This window comes from Dromiciops gliroides, chromosome 2, assembly GCF_019393635.1.
Source record: "Dromiciops gliroides isolate mDroGli1 chromosome 2, mDroGli1.pri, whole genome shotgun sequence".
NCBI lineage: Eukaryota > Metazoa > Chordata > Mammalia > Microbiotheria > Microbiotheriidae > Dromiciops > Dromiciops gliroides.
Window position 1 is genome coordinate 135,944,551 of NC_057862.1, and position 20,166 is coordinate 135,964,716.

At 35.2% G+C, this 20,166-nt stretch overlaps 1 protein-coding gene across 1 annotated transcript in view; it reads right to left on the reverse strand.

Moving 5' to 3' along the window:
- The window catches only part of TTC23 (tetratricopeptide repeat domain 23), an 86,871-nt gene that overhangs the window by 40,219 nt on the left and 26,486 nt on the right, over positions 1 to 20,166 (reverse strand). The window contains 1 exon segment of the mRNA XM_043980645.1: positions 12,200 to 12,377. Within this exon segment, the coding sequence (XP_043836580.1) occupies positions 12,200 to 12,377 (178 nt within the window).

A 20,166-nucleotide genomic window follows, 5' to 3' on the forward strand; every position in this document is an offset into this window, starting at 1 on the left:
AATTTTAAATATCCCAAAGAATCCTATGATTTTGGTATAGCTTCAAACTTCAGCATTTATGGTATTATTGGTTGAGTGAACTGGAGATGACAAGACTTCTTTAGGTCATGTTTTCTCTCTTCATATATTTAAAGGACTGTCATATGGAACAAGAATTATTAGGCTTTTTCTTTGGGGTCCAGAAAGTAGAACTAGGAGTAGTAGGTGAAAGTTACAGAGAGGGGCAGCTAGGTGGTGCAATGGATAAAGCACTGGCCCTGGATTCAGGAGGACCTGAGTTCAAGTCTGGCCTCAGACACTTGACACTTACTGGCTGTGTGACCCTGGGCAAGTTGCTTAACCCTCATTGCCCCACAAAACAAAAACAAAAAAAGAAAGTTACAGAGAGAGGGGGGCATATTTAAGCTATCTATAAAATCCTCTAAAAGCAGCCCTGCAAGGAAGACGATTTTCCTATCTAGGGAGGTCTTTAAGTGTATCAACACATGTGGTGATGTAATGGGGATTTCTGCTTCAGGCATGGTTTGTTCTAACTCTGTAAATGTTCTCAATGTGTAGGGTGCTCCCCAGTGAGCAAAATACTTCTACTAATGCACATCAGCAAGAGTTCTGCTATTTCTAGTCTTAATACTTTTGTCTGTGGCACTGATATGTTAAGTGACTTGCAAAAAGTCACACTGTTATCATATATTTATAATAGTATGTTGTACTTGAACCAAGTCACTGGCTTCAAAATCTGTTCCCTATCTACTACACCATGCTACCTTTCCCTTTGGGTATATTATTGTTTAAATAGCCTCCTATGTCCTGATCTGTGAACTTAGTCACTGTTTATAAAATGTGATTCATGGGTAAATATTTTCAATTTATAAGATGATTTAAAAATAAACTTTTAGAATATGATCCTTGGCAAATCAGGGATCACCTGTATGAAATTAATCTCCAAGGACCTAAAAGTATTTCAATGTTATGTCATATCTCACATTTATACAAAGTAAGTAAAAGTAAGATTTTATTATATCCATTTTATACATGGAAGCATCAAGATACAGTCAGGTCAGTTATTTGTTTAGTTTCCCAGTATATCCAATCTAATCCAACAAGCATGTAAATGCCTATTGTTTATATGGTAGTATAAGGATACAAAGACAAAATTAAAAAAAAAAAACCAAACAACTCATACTTTGCCCTAAAGGAATTTACAAGATTGCTACTTTGGCTTTTTGGAATCAGATATGTGTGTAAAAATGTTATCCACGGTTTGGTCAAAAGTGAAAACAGTTTGAAAATTGAGTCTAAAAAGTGATGTCATACTGAAGATTAGATTTCAAGAAAATTCACATAAACTCCTTAAGGAATATTCAACAGCCTGCTTATTTTAAGGTGTAAAATCATTCAATAAACATTTAGCAGATGTCTACTAAACGGCTGTGGAACAACTGTTATGATAAACCCTTGAGAAAATTCATTGTCAGCATAAGGTGAATAAAATCTTCTCTAGTTCAGATGTAACTCTTGGTAAAGATTTATCCCTTTATATATGTAATAATCTCAAGGGACTGAATTTACATTGGAATATATTTCACGTACCATTCTCTTACACTGTTAAGGATGATACCTAAAAATTAACTACAAAAATAAAATTTAAATCAGATTTATAGTTGGCTTGTGAAAATTATAGTTAGAATGATTTTCTTGTAAAAATGCACTACATAAATTCTCTGTGTTCCCAGAACCCTGCATAATTCCTTACTCAAAGAAGATGCTAAATAAATATTTGTTGGATTTAAATGTTAAAGTAATTTACCTTAAAAGTGCTAGAGCTTCAGGACATGACCATAAAATACATGCTATAACTTCAAATTACATATTGAGACAAGATGTTAATTCAACCTTTGAAAAAGGATTTTATAAATACTGTATATAGCAGCAGTTAATCAGGCCCAATCTTTGAAATTTCCCAGAGGTTTTTCTATTTATTATTTAGAAAGATTTAAGAGAACCATCCTACAATTCAGTGGGAGTCAATGATTGGTTTTGGTTAGTCTGGAACATTATGTTCAGCAATCTAGGAGATGCTTATTGATGGTTTTCCATTGGTGAATTTGTGTCTTTAGGAAAAAAAATTAAATAGCCAAAGAGAGAGAAAACTATCATTTAAATCCATCTACACAGATACAAACTCATTCTTCTCTTGAAGAGGATCATAAATAACTCTTAATTAATAGAAGTTTTGGGGGAGTAATACAGAACTGGGAAGGAAACCAGAGTTTGGAGGTAAATCAAGGAGGAAAAACATAAGAGAGGTTTGGGAGGAATCTATATTAATATAGATATAATGATGAGCTTTTGGAAGAATATACCTATTTAGTTGAGTATTCCCGCCAATAAAACAACTTCCCACAGCAACCTGACTTAGATGGGGAATCATAAAAAGAGATGGTTGTTTGCCAATGGAAACTTTATTATTTTGCAATTAAGTGGGCTTTGAGGGAAATCTTTTGTTGGGAGTTCAAGATATTAACTTATGCTGTGAAAAAATTACTACTTTTTCTACTGGATATCAAGGAGGTTACAGTGTCTAGTGACTTAGAATTATGGCAGAAATGGAGCTCATCATCATGATTAGTTACCTTGCTTTGCAGCCTTACTCTGTGACTGCTGGTTAAGCTGATTGTTTTTCAACCTTGCCTTGGCAATAATCAGCTGGAAGCTAGCTCTGGTATACAAGGAAAGGTCATTTTACAGCCCAGTCACTGCTACATTCCCTCTCCCTTCTATTCCTTGTAGGGAAGCCTTCCATGAAGCAACTTGAGCCTAGAGGCATGAAGTTGTCTGCTTCCTAATTGAGTAAAGAAAGAAAGCTGGAAACCTTCTGTCCAATTAAATGAAGTCACCCAAAGAAAAACAATGGTTTACAGAGGACATTCTAAAATCAGAATAAGAATAAAAAACCAAGCAGATTTCCTATAGAAACCCGAGACAGAACTTGAGGAAAATGTTCCTGATTTCAATTATAGCTTCTCTCATAGGATAGGAAGATAACTTCCTTACGTTAAGAAAAGTTAGTACCAAAAATAAACTCTTTGGATTGTTGTCCTTTCTCTCTCAGAGTAAACAAAAAGCACAATTATGTTCTGCCTTGTATCTAGTTTTGAGATTTTAGGAGGATTTCAGAAAAAAAAAACCAACCCTAAATATTTTTGGATTTGAGTCTAGATCCAGTACCTCAATCTCCTCAGATTCCATGACCTACTTATATCCCACGTCTATTCACTTCAGACACACAAAGGGATACATCTTTGAGTTCATCATCCCCCACAAGTATTCCACTTTCATGATCATGATTCTCTGATCATTCAAGCTTATCTTTGTCTTCCACATCCTCATTGCAATCCAAGACTTCCTCAAGCCAAAGCCCCTTTTCTGGATTAATTTTCTTCCCTTTCCTGTTTAGAACCTTAATTAACCAATTCAGCTCCACTCTCTCCTTTCCTCTCAAATAGTTTGCCCTCCTGTCCTTTCACTATTAATCTTTGATAAACTCTAACCAAAGATTATACCCACCCAGGCTGACTGGGTCCATTACAAATTTATTTTTTTAACCTTAATTGGGCCCTCACTGCAGTAAGGCAATGGTTTTATTCCTCCTTAATTAATTCCAAATCCCACTTCCCAGAGGCTATTCTAAGCCTTCTTTACTTTCCTTAAACCTCCTATTCTCCCTATTCTCTTAGCTAAAGACCTCATCTAGTATTTTGCCTAGAAAATACAGGCTATTTTCCATGAGCACCATTTTTTCCTAATTTTTGACATCTCAAAATTCCATATCATCTCCCACTTAAAAAAAAAAGAATCTTTTTACTCCAGTTTCTGATGACAAGGTGGCCCTTCTCTTCTTCAAGACAGGTTCTTCTTCATGTAGCCTTGATTATCATCTCTCTCCCATCTTCTGCAGCAGATTGCCTCTTTAATCATTCTCCTCCTCTAACCTTCAGTCTCTATCCCTCTATCTGCTAACTTCTTCCCTGTTGCTACAACACATGTCCAAGGCTTCCTTTATCTGAAAAAAAAAAATTCACCAGACTCTACCATCCCCTAATGTTCTTTTATATCTTTTCCCTTTCGTAGATAAACTCCTGTAAAAATCTGCTTACACTCATTGCTTCTATTTCCTTTCCTCTTATTTACTTCTTGAAGTGATGTGAATAATTTTACTACTCAATAGTAGTTGCTGTCTTTGAAATTACCACTATTTTAATTGCCAAATTTGACAATGTATTCTTGATCCTCATTCTTCCATTACTCTCCTTCCATCAGTTGTCTGGCTTGAGTCCACCAGCAAAGGAGGGAAATACCATTCAATTTTGCTTCCCCCTTGCAATTCTACCTCATCATTAGTCACTTCTGAGCTTCCTCCTGGGGGAGTACTTCTCTACCACTCTTCCCTCCCCCATAATGATGAACAAACTCCCATCCCATCAAACTTTCCCCATCACATTGATTCTGAATCCCAGCCTGTCATTATTCATACAGCTATTCTCCATCCTATTTTCTTGTTCTCTTACTCCTAACTCCCTCAACCCAAGCCTCCCCAAATTCCATTCTGAAGCTACCCACTTCTTCTACTATACTCTTTGAAATTCCTTCTCCAGAGATAACAAAACTTCTTTCATCTTAAACTGTCCAAAAAGCATTTTTTTGTTGCCAGACTGTAGAGCTCATGATAAATATTAGGCCTGAATACAGAAAACCGGGGAGAAATTATATTAAACCTAAGGGACCTGATGAGGGGTTACCAAGTAAAAGGGCATAGGACAGAGCCTTGAGGAACCCAAGTTAATAGGCACTATATGAATGATGAACCTGAAAAAGGAAACTGAGAAAGAATATTCAGAAGCAAGAGAACCAAGAAAGAGTAGTGGTACAAAAATCCATGGAAGAGAGAATGTCTAGGAAGAGAGCATAATCAAGAGTATAAATGCTGCAGAAAAACCAAGAAGTTAGTCAGTTAATAGGCATTTATTAAACACCTATTGTGTGCTGGTACTGTACTGGGAATACAAAGAAAGATTAAAAAAAAAAAAAGACCAGTCACTGCTCTCAAGGAGTTAACAATCTAATGGAAGAAAATGACATGCAAACAAATATGTAAAAATAAGCTATATGCAAGATAAATAGGAAATAATCAACAAAGGCAAGGAGCTAGAATTAAGAAAGGTTACAAAAACTTCTTGTAGCAGGTGGGATTTTAGCTGAGACTTTCAGGAAGCCAGGGACACCAGGAGACAGAGATGAATAAGGGGAGTAGTCCAGGCACAGGAGACAGCTGGTGAAAATACCTGGAATTGAAAGGTGGAATGTCTTGTGTGAAGAAAAGTAGGAAGGTCAGTGTCACTGGATTATAGTTTGTGAGAGGAAGTAAGGTGTAAAGTATGGACAAATAGGAAGGCTGGGTGTTGAAACACTTTGAATGCCAAATAGGATTTTATACTGGATCTTGGAGGTGATAAGGAGCTACTTAGAGTTTACTGAATAGAGGGGTGACATGGCCATATTTGCGCTTTAGGAAGAACAATTTGATAACTGAGGAGAGAACAGACTGGAAAAAGAAAAGACGTGGCAGAGAGACCAACCAGAAAGCTATTTAAGCAGTGATTAGGTGATGAAAGACTTCCCCAGGGGATGAAAGTATCAGAAGAGGGTATACATGTGAAATGTTGTGAAGGTAAAATTGAGAAGCCTTGGTCAAAGAATAGATATGATAGAATGGAGGGTGTGAGTAGAGTCCAGTATGACACCTAGGTTGTGAGCCTGGGAGACTGGGTTCTGCCCTTGGCAGTAATAGGAAATTAGGAAGGGGGTAAGGAGTCAGGGGTCCAGTGGAAGAAGAATATAATGAATTCAGTTTAGTGTATAGGACATCCAGTTTGAGATGTCCAATACACAACTGGAGGTAAGAGACTGGAAGTTAGCAGAGAGGTTAGGACTGGATAAGTAAACCTCAAAACCATCTGCATGGAGATGATAAGTAAATCCATGGAAGCCAGCATAATCACCAAGTGAAAGTATAAAGAAGAGAAGAGAACTCAGGGCAGGGCCTTGGAGAATACCCATGACTATTGATTCTGTCCTAGATGAAGATCCAGCAAAGAAGGGGTGGTCAGACAGGCAAGAGAAGAACCAGCAGAGACTAATGTCACAAAAGCCTAGAGAGAAAAGAATATTAAGGAGAACAGTGTAATTAACAATATCAAAGTGTGCAGAGAAGTCAAGAATGATGAGGATTGAGGAAATGCCATTAAATTTAGCAATTAAGAGATCATTAGTAACTTTGGAGAGAACAATTTCAATTGAAGGATAAAGTCAGATTGTTGAGAATTAAGAAAAGATCAAGATAATAGAAAGCAGAAGCCCTGATTATATATAGCCTTCTCAAAGAGTTTAGTGACAGGAGGAAGGAAAGGGAATAATAGCTAATGGATACAGACAATCAAGTGATAATTTTTTAGGAATGGTGGAGATATGGGCATGTTGGTTGGCAGGGAAGCAACTAGTAGGGAAAGACTGAAGATTAGTGAGAGGGTGAAATGATGGATGGGACAATCTACTGGAGGAGATGAGATGGAATGGGATCACTTGTGCATATAAAGGGGCTAACTTCGGCAGGGAAAAGTAATATCTCTTCTCTTGAGATAGGGATGAATGAGGAAATCATGGCAGAAGACTTCTGAGTAACATGAGATGATCAGAAAGACAGAAAAGGAAACTTGTAGTAAAAGGCCTCAGTTTTCTTCATTGAAATATGAGGCAAGATTCTCATCTGAGAGGGTAAGAGGAGGGGAGCTATGAGAGGTTTGAGGAGAGATGAAAAAGTATAGAAGAGCTACTGTGGTGAGAGGGATAGTGAATCAACTGGGAAGGTTTAAAAGATTGCCTTGTCTTTATATATGTGATTTAAATTTGTAGTAGTCTCAGTCAAAACAGTTTCACGAATTTTTCCATCTTTGTTCAGCAGTAAACTAGTAAGAAGAAAGGCAGGGGGTGATGGGAATAATCGACACCCATGCTAGCTTAAGTTTCAAAAAACAGAATTAAAATCAATTTTACATTTGAAAGACAAGAATTATGACCAATGCAAAGATGAGATTCCAGAGAACTGATGATGAACCATGCTCTCTACCTCTTAATAGAGAGATGATAGGAACAGAACGACACATACATTTTCAGACACAGGCAATTTGGGAATTTGTTTTATTTAACTATGCATGTTGTTTTTCTTTTTTTGTTTCAAATTGTAAAGGAAGTTGGGGAGAGCAGAAGGCTATCAAAAGGTTGTCAAAAAAAGCATCATCATAGAATTTTTTAATGCAGAGAAGAGAACAGAAGGAAAGCCAGAAGGAAATACAAACAAGCAGGATAGGTTTGAAAGTTATGTCTTGAATTTATTATATACTTAAAAGGAAGTGCAAACTATATGTAACATTCAGTTTCATGTGCAATCCTCTTTTTCTGTTTTATTTTGTATATGGAAATGCCCATTTTATTTGGTGTTTAAGTTCAGCATTTTAAAAAGAATTAAAAATATTAAAAGCAAAAATATTCTGACTGTTAGAAATAATCAAATTTTTTGTATTGGAAGGGACCTCAGGAGTAATCTAGCCTCACTCCTTCATTTTACAAATGAAGAAACTGAGGACTAGAGAGGTTAAGTGATTTTTCCAAAGGTCAGACATGTAATAAATGCCAGTCAGGATCTGAATCAAGGTTCTGAGGCTCTAGATTCAATTAATCAGTTATTCTTTGTGTGTGTGTGTGTGGGGGGGGGAGCAATGAGGGTTAAGTGACTTGCCCAGGGTCACACAGCTAGTAAACGTGAAGTGTATGAGGCCAGATTTGAACTTAGATCTTCCTGAATCCAGGGCCAATGCTTTATCCACTGTGCCACCTAGCTGCCCCAATTAATCAATTATTAAATAAGCATTTATTCAATGCTTGAGTCAGGTACTATGAAGCACTAGGATACCGAGGCAAAAATGAAACAGTTGTTGTTCTTAAGGAGCTTACATTTTAATATAGGATACAACATATGCATTTATTTTTAAGTATATCCATAACATATATAAATAAAGACAGGGTAGTTTGGGAATGAACCTGATTAGGAAAGGGTACAATAGAAAATGCCATTTGAACTGAAAGTTGAAAGAGACCAGGAATTCTAAGAGGCAGAGGTGAGAAGGGAGAGCACACTGTGGTCATGGAGGACAGTCTGTCCAAAGGTGTGGAGGGATGATACATGATACAGAACAGAAATCAATTCAGAATAGCCACATCATGTGTATGTAGAACAGAACAATGTGGAACAAACCTGGAAAGGTAGGGATGAGCTAGGTCATGATGAGATTTAAATGATAAATTGAGGAATTGATATTTAATTCTAGAAATAATGGAGAGGCATTGGAGTTTGTTGAATGGGGGAAAGGAGGTGTGCATGACACCATCAGATTTTAGAAATATCACTTTGGCAGCAGTGTGGAGGAGGGATTAGAGTGCAGAGAGGCCTGAGACAGGGAGACCAAATAGGAGTTTATTGCTTTAGCCTCCTATGAGAAATGAAGAGATTCTGAAGTCTTTCCATTATACTCTTGCATATGTGAACTTGGGAAAGTTTCTTAAGTTTTCTGGGATTTAGTTTTCTCATCTATTAAATTAGGAAGTTATATCCTATGATATCCTATTGAGGTACTGAAAAGAAGATATTATAAAGTAATATACATTAAAAAAATTAAGACGAAGATGTCAGATTTGGATGATAAATTCATGTAGATTCTTAGAATTTTAAGAGTTGGAAGGGATTTTGTAGATAATTTAGTATAAATTCCTCATAATACAATAAAGAAACTGAGACCTAGAGAACTGGAGCATCTAAGGTCATTAGAACTAGAACCTAGGTCTCATGACTTCCCTTCTAGCCCTCTACTAACCATGCTGCCCTTCATTTATATGGTACAGTGCTTTTAGGTGCTTTTCAAATTTGGGCATTTGCTAAAAAGAAAAAAAAGGAAAAAGAAAGAAAGAAAAAAGCCATGCTGAGAGACTGTAGGGAAAGTACTAGAGCTAGATAGCAGTTTTCAATCTGTTAAGTCATTCTGAGGGCTTTCCCAATACCTGTAAAGAAGTGGTTTAAAATACTTAAATTATTAATTCAATTAATTTAATTCAACTTAAAAATTAGTAAATTAAAAACAAAAATAAATAAAATAATTCATGGAACCATTTTCACATTTTGATTATTCACTTGACAGGTGTTATTCTCTTTTACTACATATAGATAAATGTCCTAACTATTCACTATGCTCTGAGGATCTTCTCAGACACAAATATTTATCTTCAGAACAACTGATGAATAAATACTAAGTTTCTTTCTTTTTTTTTTCTTCAAAATATATTGCCATAGAATTGTTAACTAGTTTTTGGCATACAAAATTCACTGAAACTGAAAGGACTGCTATGTGGTTTAAGTTATAGAGACAAAAGAAGGCATTGAAAGTGAGCACACTGAATTCAGAACACACACATCTACAAGACAAAAATAGAAAAGAAACACCGTGCTTTTTCTTTGGGGCAGGAAAGTAAGATTCTATTGCCAAATTCTGTCATGGGGAGTTCCAGAAATCATCATGTTTGTGCAGCTTTCTCACAACCGCCTGCCAGGCAATAACTGATGGCTATTGAACCAGCTCATTTATCAGCTGTCCACTCTGAGGAGTTCTCTGCATGGTAGCTCAGTAGGTCCCATTTTATTGTAGTCCTCTTTCACATTTTTGATACTAATACATCTTGGAATGTTTTTAAGCAGTGGAGAAAAATGATCATTTTTCTTTGGGCATTTCTGTCACCACAAAGGAATGAAAAGTCTAAAAGTAGGAGGTAGGGTGAGAGAGGAGGAAGGAGCATAAAAAGAACAATACTCTTTTTTGAGCATTTAGTAAAATGTACTTACACTCTATGAGATTGCAATCTTTTTTTAAAAAGAAGTAACCACATTGTACCTTTTTATAACTTATGAGGAATTTCTAACAAAAATTGTAGCCTCACTAAATGTTTAATGATTAAGGTTTATGTTTACAACAAACTTCTTGTATCTTTATAGTAGAATGTTCCTTGAGAACAGGGACTGCTTTGGTATTTGTTATTATGTTTGTTCTGGGTCTAGCTAATGAGGTTCACATGGTAGACGCTTTAAAAAGAAATATTTATTGTTGTTGTTTGTTGTTGTTGTTTTTTGTTTTTTGTTTTTTTTGGCAGGGCAATGAGGGTTAAATGACTTGCCCAGGGTCACACAGCTAGTAAGTGTCAAGTGTCTGAGGCCGGATTTGAACTCAGGTCCTCCTGAATCCAGGGCCAGTGCTTTATCTACTGTGCCACCTAGCTGCCCCCAAAATAAATATTTGTTGAAGTGAACTGAATTGAAAATGTCTCTCACCAAATGGCCACATAGATTTTGGGACTTTTGCTATTTAAAGGATTACTGAACTTTATCATAAAGTGGGGTAAAAGTGAGAATGAGACTTTGGGAGCTATTCTGGGTTCATCCCTTGAAGATTTAAAAGAGGAAAAGAAGGCAGTCTGTCTGTGGTGTAATAGAAAGAATACAGTTATCTCTTCCACAACACAACTTTCCCCAGCACGGTTTTGATATATTCCAGGTCAGCATAAGACATTAAATGGGAATTTTTGGAAAGTTTTGCAGAAACTGCAAGTGACACATGAAGGCCAGCAGATGATACAGAACCTATGACCAAATACTTAACCCAAATTTTACAATAAGATACTGTAAACACTCCACAAAAGAAAAAGAAAAAATTCAGACTTCTTCTTTTGGCCCTCAGAAGAGAGGGCCAAAAATTTTTATGAGGATTTTTCAGATCGCAGGGGCACTATGCTGTACCCCTAACCCCCATGATGTGGAAGGGATAACTGTACTGATATGGCAGGATGAGTAGGGTATGAGGAAGTTTCACAGTACTCTATTGTGTGACCAGTCATTTTGTATTCCAGATGAAATAAATGGACTTTATATTCTTACTGTGATCACGATTTTTAAATTGAACATGAAATATTAGAGAAATACATTTTCATTTTAAAACATTGTCTAATAAAAATTCAAAGACATGAAGGGATGTTGTTATGAGAAAAAAACCAACTCTTAAAAATCCTAAAATTGGAATAGAATTCAATTTATGGAAAGGAATAACTATAGATTAGCAGGACTATCAATGCTCCAAGTTAATGTGAAAAAGAATAAATATCTGGAAAATCTAATTTATTATTTAAATTTCATACCTAATATGATATAAAATAATAATTAGGAATTTTTATGCCTACACATCTTAATCTCTAAAAATGTTCTAAGCTGGCAGAGGCATCTCCTGCTGTACATTTACTAAATACGTTGGAACTCAAATCAAGTTAATTAAACAATATTTATCAATTGCATATACTTTGCAGATAATTGGGCAAAACATTCTAGGCCTAACTTTCTTTAACATTAAAATGAAAGGGTTGGAACTAGAAGATTCCAAAAATCTATTCTAGTTCTAAAATTTTATGAATCTAATTATTCCTAGCTTTGTGTAGTGATAAAGTTATATATGTTTTAAACCCAATTATAATTCAATAAAAATGTATTGAGGGGGCAGCTAGGTGGCACAGTGGATAAAGCACTGGCCCTGGATTCAGGAGGACCTGAGTTCAAATGTGGCCTCAGACACTTGACACTTACTAGTTGTGTGATCCTGGGCAAGTCACTTAACCCTCACTGCCCTACAAAAAAAAAAAATGTATTAAGAATCTTCTATGTATAACGTAACATGCTAAGAACTGCTACTCTATATGGTTCTTTGTGAACCTTGTGTAGTGGATAGAGTTGAACTTTAAGTCAGGTGTCAGAATGACTTAAATTTGAATCCCACTGGAGAAATTTGAGCTGTGTTGACCATAGTCTCTGAGCCTCAGTCTTCTTATCTTGTGCTTACCTCACAAAGAACTATTATGAGGAGCAAATGAGATATTGTATGAAAAGAGTTTTGCAAATCTCACAGTGCTATATGAATGTCAGCTATTATAATTTGGATATTTTGTACCTGCCTTCGACTCCTAAAATTATGATATATACTTGGCAGTCCATGCTCTTTACCTGTACAAGATGATCAATAGCTGAGTTATAATTTCCCAGGGCCTGTTCCACATCTGCCATCTCCTTCAACACTGGGATACAGTCTTGACTCTTTTCACCTTTACTACTCTCAATGTATTTCAGAGATTCTTCATAGTAGGGCAGAGCCTCTTCTGATTTCTTTTGGATCTGGTAGAGCCTAAAAAAAAAAAAAGAAAAAAGTAAAATGATTTATTAAAATGCGGAACACTGAAAAGATTTTTTTGAAAAAAAGACTGTATAGTGGTGGGCTAAGTTTTCACAAGTTAATGTGACACTGTGGAAACATTCCCAGAATTACTCATAATGAGAAGCTGTCATGTCAGAATCTATTTCTATATACAGTATCACCATATCCTACATGGCTATAATAAAGCATTAAAAATTCATTTCTAAAAAAATTCAAGGACAATTAGTAACTTTTTTTTTTGCAAAGAATTCATAGTGGCACAGAATTTGTCTTGCTTTATTTGTTCTTAGTACAGACCTTTTATTAAAACAAAAAGAAAGCTTTAAAATAGAAAATTCCATCAATGTATAAAGTAACAATGTAACAAAGTAATGAATATATTGAATTAAAGTCTTCATTTCAATTTAAGCACTCAGCATTTATGGTATTATTATTTAGTCTAAAATAACTTTCAAAAGAGTTTGGCAATTTTAGTGAAATTTGGTATCCAAATTACTAACAAGTATTAAGGTAAACTTTTAATTTGTTGTTCAGTTAGCAACTTGAAATAAAATTCTAGGTAATAATTTCTAAATGGGAACATCATCCATAATTTTACAAATATTTCATTTAAATTTGATGTATTAGAGGGTAGTAATAGGACCAAATGAAGGTTACAGTTCAATTGACCACTAGTCTTAGATTATCAAGTTAATGAAGGGAAATCCTAACTCTGGATTCCTTATCTTCCATAGCAAATATGAGAATACTGTTTAAACTTAGGATATTTTTCACAGTAAATATTTCTTAGAGCAGGAGTTTTTAATTTGAGGTCTATGAAATTGTTTTTCTTTAAAAATTAATCATTATAATTCAATATAATTGATTTCCTTTGTAATCCCATATACTTTGATTCATTTAGTCAGTTAATAAGCATTTTTTAAGCACTTACTATGTGCCAGGAACTATGCTAAGCAGCAATGATAAAAAAGAGGCAAAAGACAATTTCTACTCCCAAGATATTCACAATTTAATGGGTGAGAGAGAGCACAAACAAAAAAATACATACAAAGTATACATAGCATAAGTAGGAAATAATTAACAGATGGAAGGTACTAGAATTAAGAGGGATTGGGAAAAGTTTTCTGTAAAAGGTAGAATTTTAATTGGGATGTGAAGGAAGCCAGGGAAGCTCCAAGGCAGAGATGAGGAAGAACATTTCAGGCCTGGGGAACAGCCAGAGAAGATGCCAAGAGCTAAGAGATTAAGTAGAACAGCAAGGAGCATAGTGTCATTGGATCAAAACATTATTTTGAGAAAGGGGTCTATACATTTCACCAGATTGCCAAAGAGGCCCATGACATAAAAAAGGTTAAGAACCCCTGCCTTTGAGTCTCTACACATCTTATTTTAATCTTTTAGGATTTTTTCCTTCTATTTCAAATTAAAAAAAAAAAGCATTGTAGTGTATGGTTACAAATTAATGGCTCAATTCAATTAAATTCACCACATAATTATTAGACATTGACCATGTGCAGGGCTGGGTGCCAAGCTTTGGGGATATAGACTGAAAAATGAATTAGTCCCTGCCCTCTGAAAAGTTTACTGGGAGACATTTACAAGGGGATACTAAATGCAAAAGAAAGAAAAGAAAGGAGAAAGCATTAACCTATTGGGGAATATCAGAGCAGGCTTTACAGATGTGGTAGCATCTGGACTAAGCCTTGAAGGACTCTAAAATGTTTAGATGAGATGGCGAAGATGAAGCTGATGGAGATGAAGCCAGAGCACATCTCAGGCACAGAGGATGGCTGGGGAGAGTGCACAGAGGTGAGAGATGGCATATTGAGTTCACTTAGTAGCTTGGGGTACAACTTGCATAGAATATAATATGTGAAATATGATTGAAAAGATAGGTTAAATATGAATTGTGGAGGACTTTTAATGCTTGGCTGGGGAGTTTCTATTTTATTCATTAAATTCCTACTAGATAAAACTTTAAGTAATTCATAAATATAAAAAGCATATTATTTTAAAAATGAGTTTTGAATTGTAATTTTCCCATAAAACCAAACCTAAAGGAATTGAATTACTCCCTGAATATCTCAGGATAGGAAAAAAATATTAATTTCCCCCTTTTCTTGTGTCCATAAGGGATACAGATTTTGCCAAGGGAGTAAATGCCTAAATAAACAGTCTGTATAAGTCATAGAATACTAATAACACAAATATAAACACCAAAGGGATCTTATTTGGGTAATTCCACTTTTTATTAAGGAAATAATAAAAGGTCATAAATTCTTGAATGCAAAAAAGGGGGAAGAGAAACTGGTATTTTTTTAAAGCCATAAAAATATGATATTGGCTGATTTACAGATCAGAATTTCTCCTTTTCTTAAGATAAGAATGTACAGAATAGTGTAGCTGGAATTTGGAATACTAGGTCACAGGGAAGTTTATGACTAATAGTCAAGTAATGTCTAATCCAAAAGTTCAAGAAACTAGTCAATTGATAAATAATTACCCATTGATAAAGGCCAACAATAATTACCAATTGATAAATAGTCAAAGGATATGAACAGGCAGTTTTTAGATAAAAAATCAAAATAATTTATATTCCTATGAAAAATGCTCTAAATCATTATTGATTAGAGAAATGCAAATTAAAACAATTTTGAAATATCATTTTACACTATCAAATTGGCTAAAATGATTGAAGGAGAAAGTGACAAAGATTGTAGAAGATGTGGAAAAGTTGGGACACTTAATTCATTGTTGGTGAAATTGTGAATTGATTCAACCATTTTGGAGAGCAATCTGGAATTAAGCCCATAGAGTTATTAAACTGCCTATCCCCCTCCCCCCAGCTTTGACCCAGCAATTCTACTACTAGGCCTGTTTCCAAGGATGATTAAGGAAAAGGTGAAAAACATTTATGTTCTAAAATATTTATAGCAACTTTCTTTGTGGTGTCAAAGAATTAAAAATTGAAGGGATGCCTGTCAATTGGGGGGATGGGTAAACAAGTTGTGGTATCTATGATTGTAATGGAATACTATTGTATGATAAGAAATTATGACTTCAATGATCTTAGAAAAACATAGATGAGCAAAATAATGAAGAGCAAAATGAGCAGAACCGAGAATGTTGTATATAATAACAGCAATACTGTTTTAAGAACATCAGAGATGCCTGAACTAATTTACTATATCTGGAGACCTTATTTCCTTCTATTCTTAATGTTTTTCCTTTTGATTTGTCTATTTATGTTAATTTTTGAGTTTTCTTCTTCCTGAGATCTTTGGCCATTTCGATTTTCCCTCCCTTATTTTCCCTTATTGCTTACTTTTTGATTCTGTCCTCTCAGATGGTGGTTTCCTTTGGGGCTGGAACCCAAAGTATATCAGTCTCCTGCAACACTGTACAATTCATGGTTAATCAGTCAATCTCTGCCCTAAGTGACTTTTGTAGAAACAGAAATGACCCTAGTTAGATGCTGAGTTCTTTTCTTTAGACTTAGTGGAGTGCTATAAGGACATGCATTCGTGCACATAGACACAAACACACAGAAAGACACAGACACACACATACACAGATACAAACACACACACACAAGGTGCTGTCCTGGTGTTCTATCTCCAATCCTTCTTTTTCTCAGTATTCTGGCCCAGCACTGAAGTTTAGAGAGCTATGCCACTGGTGCTAAGGAGTTTGTCTGGCCACACTGACTCTTGTGGCTGAGTAGACTTCTGAAGCCTAGAGATGAGGTTCCCACAAGACCTGGAAAGAGGGAGGAAGGCCTGGGGTGTCAGGTTGAGTTTTGTTTTAGGCCTGTTTGAGTTCAGGCATCTATTAATACTATAAAACAACGGAAAATGATCTAATACTTGATGAGACAAAAGACTCTGTGGGGTGTGAGGAGAATATGGAGCTACAATATGCTGTCCTTGAGTAGTTCAAAAGAGAAATTAAGGGGCAGCTAGGTGGCGCAGTGGATAGAGCACCGGCCCTGGATTCAGGAGGACCTGAGTTCAAATTTGGCCTCAGACTCTTGACACTTACTAGCTGTGTGACCTTGGGCAAGTCACTTAATCCCAATTGCCCCACCAAAAAATAAAAAAATAAAGAGAAATTAAAATTATGAAAGCAGAATTTATGGCCCATACAGCAAAAATAATGCAAAGAATAGAAAAACTGGAATCTGATACAGTAAGTCTCACCAAAGAAACAAAAAAGAGAGCAATGGATTGGGAATGTGAAGGATAAACTACAAAGTAAAAAACAATGACATTAACAGAAAATATGCTCACAATTCAAGTAAAACATATTCATCTTGAAGACAGGATGTGTAGAGACAACCTAGGATAGTAGGTCTCCCAGAAGAACAAGAAAGGACAAAAACCTCAACATCATAATGCAAGGAATAAAATTGGGAAATAATGTCCAGAACTTCTGAACATAGAACATGAAATACTAACTGAAAGAATCCATAGATCTTCTCCAGAAAAAGTCCAAGGCTACAAACTCTAAGACATATAGTAGTTGAATTCAACCATTCAATTCAGAAATACATTCTACAAGCAATCAAGAGAAAGACTTTCAAACACGAAAGAAAAGAAATTAAAACAATACAAGACTATTCTTCATCCATCAGAAACCCTGGAAAGAAATGGAATAATGTGTTTCAAAAGGCAATGAATTTCAGGATGCAGTCCAGGGTAAGTCTACACTGTAAGTCTAAGCTTAACCACGGATGAAAAAAGATGGATATTAAATAACAAAGAGGTATTTAAACAATTTTAGAAAGAAAAACTGAACTCAAGACATTATTTGCTTCTTGAACACCCCAAATAATAGAAATTGCAGGAGTGGATAAATGCAGCAGGCAAGGACAGCAACAGAGTGACAACAGAGAGACCAATAAGGAACTTCTTTCTAAATGTACACACAAGGAGACAGGGATGAAGGCAGAAGACTGGTGGAGATAACAGTGAAGAGGTGGACCTGGGGCATTATGGACAGAACCTCTTAACAACCTGCCTACAGGTTTTGTTTTTTTGTCTTTTTTTTTCCCCTGTAGAACTACATTACAATATGAGAAGGCACATGGGGAGGGAAGGGGATCAGGGGGATAGAGAGGAATGTGTGATGTGCTGGGGTCAAATCAAAGACTAGCAATGAGGGAAAAGTGAATCTTGTAGTTTCAGAAGGAGAAGAGCCTGCCAGGAGAGTTGATTAGGAAGGGAGAAGGATGGAAAAGACAGGGATTGGGCAGGAAGGTAGGGTGGAGAGGAAAGGAAGGAGGTCTTGCTTTGGTGATGGTAGGGGATTCCATTAATGAATGCTCCTATGGGTGAAGAGATATGGTCTGTGAAGGGAGATGGGGATATTGAGCTGGGTGTAGACTGGAGGATTTGGTATTTGAAAAGTACATTCATTCTACCTTGTTTGATTATACCTGGTAATAGTTCCTTTGGCTATTATACTATTGAACAATTTAAATTTAACTAGGAGTGCAGTGCTCCATTTATGGAATAGATATTAAAAATTAGTCCCCAACAAAATGTAAACTTCATAAGCACAGGGTCACTTTTTTAATTTTTTAATTCCAGTTCCTAGAATTACACAGTATCTGGCACTTGGTCCATTGATTACAATTTTAATTTCTAATGTTACATATGTTTTGTATATTTTTCCCATTAAACGATTGAGGTTTTTAAACTCTTCATTATTTACTTTTTAAAAAATACATGTTTTGTTGATGCTCTTTTAGTTACATTGATGTCATTTCTGAATGAATCATCCTCTCCCCTACCCTCATTGAGCACTCTCTTGTAACAAAGAAGTATAGGTAATTAAAACATATCAATATATTTGCCATGTTTGACAACATATACCTCATTCACATTACTCTTCTATTTAAGATATGAGAAACCTGTTTAAATTTTTTTAAAAGGCAAAACCAGAAGGGATTTCTTTATACAAAAGCAACTTGCTATATCAATAAATACAAATAAATGAAATATAAATGTACACTGTAAAGGCAAACTCGGGCAGACTAATGTGCTAGGGACAAAGTCGTGCAGATTACTGTTAGCAGCACACTCATTCATATAGCAAAAATGTATTAAGTAGAAATTATAGGTCAGGCACTATGCTAGGTGCTGGAAAATAAAAATGAAACCATTACTGCCTTCATTGAGCTTACATTTATTCCACTGGGGATACAAAACTATAAGCATATGTTCCATGAATGGAAAGAGGCAACAAAAATTTTTCAAACTGAATTTATCATTTTGTTGAAGAGTAAAGTGGTTAAATGAAATAATTAGTAGGTATAAACAAAATGTGACCTAGATGTGATTGCCCTAAATTAAGAGTTTTATTCAATTGGTTTTTTGTCACACAAAAGGCTTCCTTTCATTTCCAGAATATATAATATCTAAGGAAAACTGTAGTATATTTTCTTTTTAGGTTCTTAGGAAATCTCTAGTAAGTAGATAAACAAGTTGGGATGATAAGGTAACATTAGATCTTACTATCACCTGTTGATGTGATGTCAGTTTGAATAACTTGAAATATACTGTTGAACCTTCATAGAGAAATCTGTCACTGCTATCATGCTGTAACAAGGTTCTAGAATTAATAAAGCTTCCGGAAATGAAAACATTCAGATGTTACCAACTATTGTTTTTCTGGATTCCCACCCAAAATGGAATAATCAATTTTTTAAATATATAAAATAGGTATGGAAAATATGAATCTCCTAGGTTTCAAAAGACTAAATATTTGAGTTGGTTGTTCAGTGTATATCAGGAAATCGAAACGGGCAAATGTGATTCCTAACCTAATCACTGATCCACTCAAGTCAACAGAAAATGCCTTATAACCTTTTGACATTTCATTTTTTTCACATGTAAAATTGAGGAGTACTTTCCCTTAAAATCCCTATGTTATAGGTATAAGCCTATAGTGTCCATAATGTATTTGGGTAGCTCTCATAAACATGCTTAAACAGATGAGAAGATAATGATTTTTGAACAACACAGTACTGCAGTATGTTATATTTGGCGAGCCTAAATTTTAAAGGCGAACATATTTTATTGAATGAAAATATAGCTACACTAGCTCTAAAGAGCATGGAATGAGAAGCTATCTTCAAATGAACCACAAAAGATAATATGGCGGTGGCAGATTTGTTTCACTATGCAATAAACAAATATTTATTGATCTGTGATGGATTCTGCAATTAAACCTTGTCATTACTATAATGACTAAAGTAGAATTAAAAAAAACCCCAACCTTAGAAATGTGTGAGAAAACTGAATGTAAGAACAAAAGGAAAGATGTTTATAGGATTTTCTTCGATAGTCAAATGAGATTTTTCTATGGGGCAAAGGAGAAACTAATTAAAAACTAACTCCTTTCCATAATATAGTTATGTAAATAAAGGATATGGCCACTTTTGTTTGATTTAGAGGAAAATAGCTTTGAGGCTTTCCTTTATATTCATGGAAAAAAAATATCATTTATTGAACTATTACCCCACTTTGCCAGCTACCTGGTGCACATCTCAACATTTCCAAAAATCAAATCACCTCACACTCTTCAAACTTGCTATTCTTACTCACTTCTCCATTTTTATTAAAAGCACTACTATTCTCCTGTTATCCAGGCTCATTTTTCACTTTTCCTTCTCCAATGTACTTCATATCCAATCAGTTGTTAAATCCTAACAATTTTACTACCAATGACATTTCTTAAATTAGTCCCCTCCTTA